Here is an 8,219-nt window from a genome sequence, read left to right on the forward strand (position 1 = left end):
GAGGCTCTATATGGACTTATGATGAAAATAAGGTGCATTTCAAACTGTTCTGAGACCAGTAAAGACAGACAGCACACTGGAAGTTAAGTCATTCACTAAGTAGGGAGCAAGGGAGCAAGGGAGCATCCTGTAGCTTTCTATGCAGCTAAGTGCATTCAATCCTAAAATTTGACCAAAAGTTCAGATTCAGGCTGCAGATAATGTTTGCACCACTCAACATGTTTGGCAGACATGGGACAATGGTAATCAGTATATAGATTCTGAATTTTATAATGCAACATTTTATTTTAACATGGTTGGCAGTGATTGGATGATGCTGGACATTACTTTGAATCAGAATTATTTATTCGGTTTTACAGAAAAAAAGTTGCAATGTCTGTAACGTCTCAAAATCATGGATAACCAACACTCCTGGAAACATAATAAACAATTTGATGAAAAAATCTGACTTTCTATAGCTTAGTGTTATTTAAAATTTCACAACATAGTCTCACTGTCCACATATGTAGACATTAATTTTAAGGAAAACTATTTGCAAGAATTTTTTTTTCTTTTTTTTTCTTTTTTATTAGATGCTACTAGTTACAAATCAAAAAGGGAAACGGAAAATGCACACAGCAGTCACGCGGGGGTATTGTGTGAAAATTTGCAAAGAGAGATGTAAGCCAAAACAGAAAACCGAGTAGTTCTAATGTTATCATAGTAATACGATTTTCCTGTCGTCTATCCATTCTTTTTTTATTATTTATTTTTTGACCAAAACGCCACAAAATGTTTTTCTGCATTCTTTTTTCCATTTGCCCTGGCATTGTTTTTCCTTCATTCACATATCCTTTTAAGATCAGATTGCCAGCAGACCCATAAAAAATTAATTCAAAATATGAATAACTACAGTCTTGACCAACAAAAAATAGGTATTTTTTTTAAAGCTTAGAGGTTGTACTTTGCAATGCATGTAGGCATTATGACCAAACTAAACATGTGCTTTGAAATTAGCAGACAAATCAGAAGTGTTCCATTTTGATAATTTCACTGCACATGTTGTTGTAATCTGTAAAAACATCAAACTAATCAAATAGCTTTGTGTCATATGTCGCTGGGAAGCTCTCAGAGAGTAGAATACAACCAGCCTGTTTATTTTACTCACAGACAAAAATATAGTGAGTAATAGCTAAGTACATGTCTCTGACATACATGTTTACATGTAAACAGGTGTTTCTTATAAGCTGCATTTTTGCTTATGACTTCACAAAAAATAAACAGAACATAAAATATCACATAGCATTGGGGAAGGGGATTCCCGTTAAAACGAGCCCACACACAATGTAATTGGATGCATAGATCATTACATAATCCACATGAAGTACAACCCCAATTCCGAAAAAGTTGGGACAGTATGAAAAATGCTACTAAAAACAAAAAATGAGTGATTTGTAAATTATATTCACCCTTTGCTATATTGAAAGCACTGCAGCTACACATTATATGATGTTTTACCTTGTGAATTTCATTGGGGGTTTTTTGTTTTTAATGTACAGTAATTTCAAATCAGATGATTGCAACACTTTCCAAAAAGTTGGGACAGTCGAGTGTTTACCACTGTGAAACATCACAATTTTTTCAATAAAACTTATTAAGCATTTGGGCACTGAAGACACAAGTTTTGTTAAGTTTAAAAAGTGGAATTTTCCCCATTCATCCATTATGCAGGTCTTCAGCTGCACAATTGTACGGGGTCTTCATTGCCGTATTGTGCGCTTCATAATGCACCACACATTCTCAGTTGGAGACGGTCAGGACTGCAGGCAGGCCAATCTAGCACCCGCACTCTCTGCTTAATCAGCCAGTATGTGATTTGAAGTTGTCCTACTGAAAATGCCGGGACGTCCCTGGAAAAGATGGTGCTGGATGGCAGTATATGCTGCTCCAAAATTTTTACATATCTGTCTGCATTAATGGTTCCCTCACAGATGTGCGAGTTACCCATGCCACGGGCACTGACACACCCCTGGCCCATACAGACACTGGCTTTTGGACCTGACGCTGATAACAGCTTCGATGAACAGAGAACATAATGGCTGTGTTTTTTAAAAAACTATTTGAAATGTGGACTCATCTGACCAAAAAACACAGTTCCACTGTCCTACTTTCCATCTCAGATGAGACCAAGCTCAGAGGAGTCGGCAGTGCTTCTGGACAGTGTTGATGTACGGCTTCTGCTTTACATACTAAAGCCTTAACTTGCATCTGTGGATGCAGCAGCGAATGGTGTTGACTGAAAGATTTACTGAGCCCATATTTCAGAGCCCATGTCATGATATCTATAACAGATGAATGACTGTTTTTAAGCCTGTGAAGTCTAAAGGAATTGGGAGATCATCTTCATTCAGAAGGGGTTTTCGGCCTTGCCCTTTATGCACTGAAATTTGTCTAGATTTCTTGAATCTTTTAACTATATTGTGCACTGTAGAGGGTGAAATGCCCAAAATCCTTCCAATCTGTTTTTGGGAAACATTGTTCTCAAAGTGCTGGATTATTTGCTGAAGCATCTGTTGGCAAATTGACAAGTCTTGAATGATCCTTGCTGTTTTGGAGGCTCCTTAAATACTGACACAAATGTCTCACCTGTTTAACATCTCCTGTTTCACATTGCCTTGTTATTTTAACTCGTAAAATTGTTATTAGACTTAAATTGCCCCTGTCTCAACTTTTTTTGGAGCGTGTTGCAATCATCTGATTTGAAATTGCTGTACATAAAAAAAATAAAATAAAATAAAAATTCATCACAAGATGAAACATCATATAATGTGTAGTTGTAGTGTTTTCAATATAGCAAATGGTGAATATAATTACAAAGCACTATTTTTTGTTTTTATTAGCATTTTTCATTCTGTCCCAACTTTTTTGGAATTGGGTTGTACAATGTGCATACTGTGCTATCTGGCTAAAAATACATTAGCTTTCCTGGATCAGATGATTTGATCGGAAATGATGAAGTACGTTGTCCAGCATCATAGAATGCTAAACCAATTGTATTATGATTCAGATTACTGCAACTAGAGGTGTAAGTCATCCAAATATGGGCAGAGAGTTACTCTATTTACATATAGCCACCAGGAGATGGCGCCAAGTACATGACACAGACTCAATGATGGCTCTAATGACACAGAATGGAAATGAATGAGATCGCTTTAATCATGCCAGCATGCTGTGGAGAGAGAGCATACCTTTAGTCATTTTTGTATTTGCATGAGTAATTAGTTTTGATGTGCAATTATTATGTTGTATTTGTTTGGAGAGGTTCTTTAATAAATTTACTCCACTAAAATAACATAATTCTGTTCTAAATGTAATGTTTGCACATATATTAAATACAAATATAATTGGCAGAAACGATGCACTGTTGTTGTTTTTTATATATATACTTTTTTGTGCTTAATTATCAAGCATCAACACACTGATGTAATGATTAATGTATGCAGTCATGAAATCAGAGACCCTCTCTTTGAAATTTGAATTTGATTGGCCAAAAGAGACGCATATTACCAGGTGTAAATGCCGATGGTGCCTGTAAATATGCATCTTAATATCAGGGAATAAACAGGGCACACAGACACAGCTGGAATGTGTGTGTGTGAGAGAGAGCGAAGTCAAAACTGATGACCTCTGTTAAAATGATTTCCTTGTTTCCTTTTTTTATCTGTCAAAATGACAGACAACATTTGGGATTATCAATCAATGTTTCAAAAACCTGTAAATGACTGAGAATTTTCAGTTTACACAACCCCTGATATGTTGGGTTAAGTAATTGTTCATGCCCCACCAGAAATAATGAGCCTGAGAAGCCACTGTATGAACATGAACGATAAATCTGGCTAATATTCAGTCTAATATCCTTTTGCGTTCCACTGCAGAAAGGAAGTCATAGGGGTTTGGTACAACATGACTGTGACTAAATTCTGAAACAATTTAAATTTTAGATGACTTTTCCCTTTAAGCATATTGTCCTTTCATATGTTTGAGGTAAAATTGATTACAAACATGATAACAAACAATGATGAAGCATGATATGTTTGTGTGGTATAAACTTCTGATATACATGAGTTCGGATCACACTGTGTGCAGATCTGTTAACCACACTAAACACTTTCAGTCTAACCACCTTTCCACCTTCACCGAAAAATGAAGCGACAATTTCCTGCATCGAGCCCCAGACTCATTTTCCACCATGCATTTACAGAAAGGGACTTTTCTTGCATTGCATTGCACTTGAGTATGAGGTATCTTTTTAAAAAGATGCAACCTGAAAATGCAAATGCTTTATATATGCATAAAACTGGCTTATACATGTTGAAATGTCATTGAGTCAGTGGGGTCCTTACGACGGTTCTTAATAATTTGGGGTGACAGTGACTTAAATGTGAACTGCTCTTTGCTTTTCAAACGCTTGCACTTAACAGTGTCTTAATTGAGCTTTAAACTTTTATTTTAAAAACTTGAAATACGTACGTACACAATGTTGTCCATTGATAATGATTAATATATATTCAAATAATAAGCTAATTTATTCTGAATCTGACTGAATGTTAACATAACTAGACAAATAAACAACATTTTAAGTCAACATTACAGTGACTTAAAATGTTACAAATGCAGTGGGGTCCTTATGAGAATCCTTCATAAATTTGAAGACATTTTCCATAGAACTGCAGAGAATATGAAGAAGGAACTTAATATGATCAACCTGATTTTTCAGATGACTTGTGTCAGCAATTTCGGTTAAGTTCATAGAATTGAGGAGGGGTACTACAGGAAGTACTACCTCTTTAGACCACATAATGGTTTTCCCCCTTGCATGTGATGTCAAATACACCTCATTGGACAGAACCCAGAGATTTGTGTAGTGGAAAAAGTACAGGCCAACACGTGGTCCCACACCGTATAAGGCGGATAGAATCTGTTAGGTGATCATATTCATGACAACCAACTACTGACAGCGCATCAAGATACACTGATCAGCGACAGACCACCGACTCAAACATGAGAACTTACTGCATCTTCATCTCCTGTCTGGTGCTCTTCGCCGTCTGCTCAATTACTCGCAGTGAATGTTCGTCTTTTTCTTTATCCCTTTCTGGATTTTTCTTTGTGAATGGCTAGATAACCAACCAACAATTTTTATTTAGTTGTAAGGCATTTTATAAATCATTAAATGTACTTAATTCACTGTAAAAAAATAAAAATAATTTTTAAATGGGTTTGTCAGGTAACCTAAAATAAGCTTTTTGCAGTAACTGGTTTATTTAATATGACTAAATCAGCCTAGAGTAACCAACACTAACTAATGTAATTTTTAAGGGTTAAATCAGGTAGACATAGATCCTTTAAGTAATTGCATGTTTCCACTATTTACAGTGTTCACATATTGTTTGTATACACTGTTATTTTAATATATTGAATTAATTGCTTTTTACCTATCTACTTCTCCTGCAGGGAGCAATGGTCCAGATAAGTGCTGCTTTTCTTTTTCCAATGTAAGAATCCCAGTAATGCAGGTTGAGAGTTACCATACAACACATCTCGAATGCCACAGGAGTGGAATAGTGTAAGTATTGTTTATAATGTCTTAACTGGAATGAATAGCAATTGTGAATCAGTTATGTGAAATCATGACCCATCTACTCTTTCAAAATCCAGTTTCATCACAAAAACTTCAAACGAGATCTGTGCTGACCCAACAGAGAGATGGGTTCAGAGACTGAAGAACCTTGTGGATGCTCATACCCTGAAGGAGATGGCATCAGAGGGCAGCTCCAGGGACAGTGTCTAATGCGTGAACTACTCTTCTCTTTTCAACTATTGGACTGAACAATTTCTAAAATTATTTTTAAGCTTTTATTTAAATGTATATATATATATATATATATATATATATATATATATATATATATATATATATAGATAGATAGATAGATAGATAGATAGATAGATAGATAGATAGATATGTATGTATGTTCCTTCACAATGCTGTTTTTACTGCACAGTTGATTGTCATTATGTATTCCAAGCATATTTAAGCAAAATATTTCAAATTTAATCTGAACCTGTTTAAAATGTAACATTACTACACAGAAATAAACAATGTCAAGAAACATTATCAGATTTTGGTCTTTTTTTTTTTTTTTTTTTTTTTTTTTCTTTTATAAAAAAAATTAAAAAATGAAAAGAAAACATTGGTGCTAATAGGTGGCAACATTTTTAAAGCCAAAGCCAGAGATTAATCTGGATCACTATTAGCTAATCAATTCTATAATAATAGCAAACATAATAAAAGTTATTATTATTTTCTATTATTAAAATAAACAATTATTATTATTTAATTATTATATTATTAATAATTGCAATTATTATTATTATTATTATTATTATTTAGAAGTTAATTTAAAAATAAGTTTTGTAATGATGTGCCTCATTATGCTAACATTTAAATTAACTGATTTTATTAAAGTAAAAAAAATAATAATATGACTGAATTAACCTGACTACGTTAGGCTACACCAACGAAAATATTTTTTGTAAATGTAATCTGAAGATAACAAATGTACAGTTGTGCTCAAAAGTTTGCATACCCTTGGAGAATTGATAATATATGTACCATTTTTATTTACCATATTGTAACCGGGCATTTTTGTGGCATTGGCGCAGTAAAGGCTTCTTTCTGGCAACTCGACCATGCAGCTAATTTTTGTTCAAGTATCGTCATATTGTGCTCCTTGAAAAAACCACACTGTCTTTTTCCAGAGCAGCCTGTATTTCTCCTGAGGTTACCTGTGGGGTTTTTCTTTGTATCCCGAACAATTCTTCTGGCAGTTGTGGCTGAAATCTTTCTTGCTCTACCTGACTTTGGCTTGGTATCAAGAGATCCCCGAATTTTCCACTTCTTAATAAGTGACTGAACAGTACTGACTGGCATTTTCAAGGTTTTGGATATCTTTTTATATCCTTTTACATCTTTATAAAGTTTCATTACCTTGTTACGCAGGTCTTTTGACAGTTCTTTTCTGCTCCCCATGGCTCAGTATCTAGCCTGCTCAGTGCATCCACGTGAGAGCTAACAAACTCGTTGACTATTTATGCACAGACACTAATTGCAATTTAAAAAGCCACAGGTGTGGGAAATGAACCTTTAATTGACATTTAAACATGTGTGTGTCACCTTGTGTGTCTGTAACAAGGCCAAACATTCAAGGGTATGTAAACTTTTGATCAGGGCCATTTGGGTGATTTCTGTTATCATTATGATTTAAAAAGGAGGCAAACAACTATGTGATAATAAATGGCTTCATATGATCACTATCCTTAAATAAAAGTCCGTTTTTTTTGCATGATCAGTCATATTTTCAAAATCAATGCCAAAATTTCACAATTTCTAACTTTTGAGCACAACTGTAAGTATCCACTTTCAACAGTGTGTGTATGACCATATAATCAAAGAGCTACCCAGTCACCACGCAAAAGTGCTAAAGATACATTCAATTCTGGTCATTAGTGTTAGAATGCTGTGGGTAGTGTCAGCCTACTCATACACTCACTAAATAGATGAAGAGCAGTAAAGGAGTATTCTTTTCAGGGGGTGTCCATTTTTACTTCAGTGCATGCAAGACTTGTGACTTTCTCCAGTTATACTGATTCTGCTGTACTCCATATAGCTTTATTTCATTCTATATGGTTCCCTCCCAAAGTGATTCAGTGTTAATCAGCTTAAACTGCACATATACTCTATGTCTTTGATGCCACGGGTTTCATATTAGAAGAATTACAAATGGTTGCAAAATACCATTTATTCACCTATTCTTTAAAACCCTATCTGTGTTCTCATGGTTTTCAAATTAACTGGTTTTGTTCAAGTCAAAAATACCATTTAGCATCACTGAATCAAACCGAATACATTTAATCTTCTTAAGGTAAAAGAAAAGGCTCGTCATATACCAACATGATCACACAAGAACTCAACATGTTGCTACTGAATGTTCCAGTACCCTGACATCGACCCCATTCTGCTACGTTTCTGACAAGCAGCATCTCCCATCAAACACCTTTGCATTAATGCAAATTTGTGTACCTTTTCCTGTGGCACTTTTGATAGTGTGTTGCATGAGCAGCATCAAAGACATGGGTTCTGGACCCATGGAAACCTGGAAGTAATAATGTTCACATTA

The 8,219-nt window shown here is 34.9% G+C and overlaps 1 protein-coding gene across 1 annotated transcript; it reads left to right on the forward strand.

Annotated features, from left to right (window-relative positions):
• The first annotated feature begins 4,340 nt into the window (after positions 1-4,340).
• On the forward strand, positions 4,341-6,147 carry LOC127410328 (C-C motif chemokine 3-like). Its single transcript, XM_051645530.1, has 3 exons — positions 4,341-5,110; positions 5,494-5,605; positions 5,698-6,147. Exons 1-3 carry the CDS (start codon positions 5,041-5,043, stop codon positions 5,828-5,830), a joined length of 315 nt encoding a protein of 104 aa, XP_051501490.1. The 5' UTR covers positions 4,341-5,040; the 3' UTR covers positions 5,831-6,147.
• Positions 6,148-8,219: the final 2,072 nt, after the last annotated feature.

This window comes from Myxocyprinus asiaticus, chromosome 19 (assembly GCF_019703515.2).
Source record: "Myxocyprinus asiaticus isolate MX2 ecotype Aquarium Trade chromosome 19, UBuf_Myxa_2, whole genome shotgun sequence".
NCBI classification, from domain to species: domain Eukaryota; kingdom Metazoa; phylum Chordata; class Actinopteri; order Cypriniformes; family Catostomidae; genus Myxocyprinus; species Myxocyprinus asiaticus.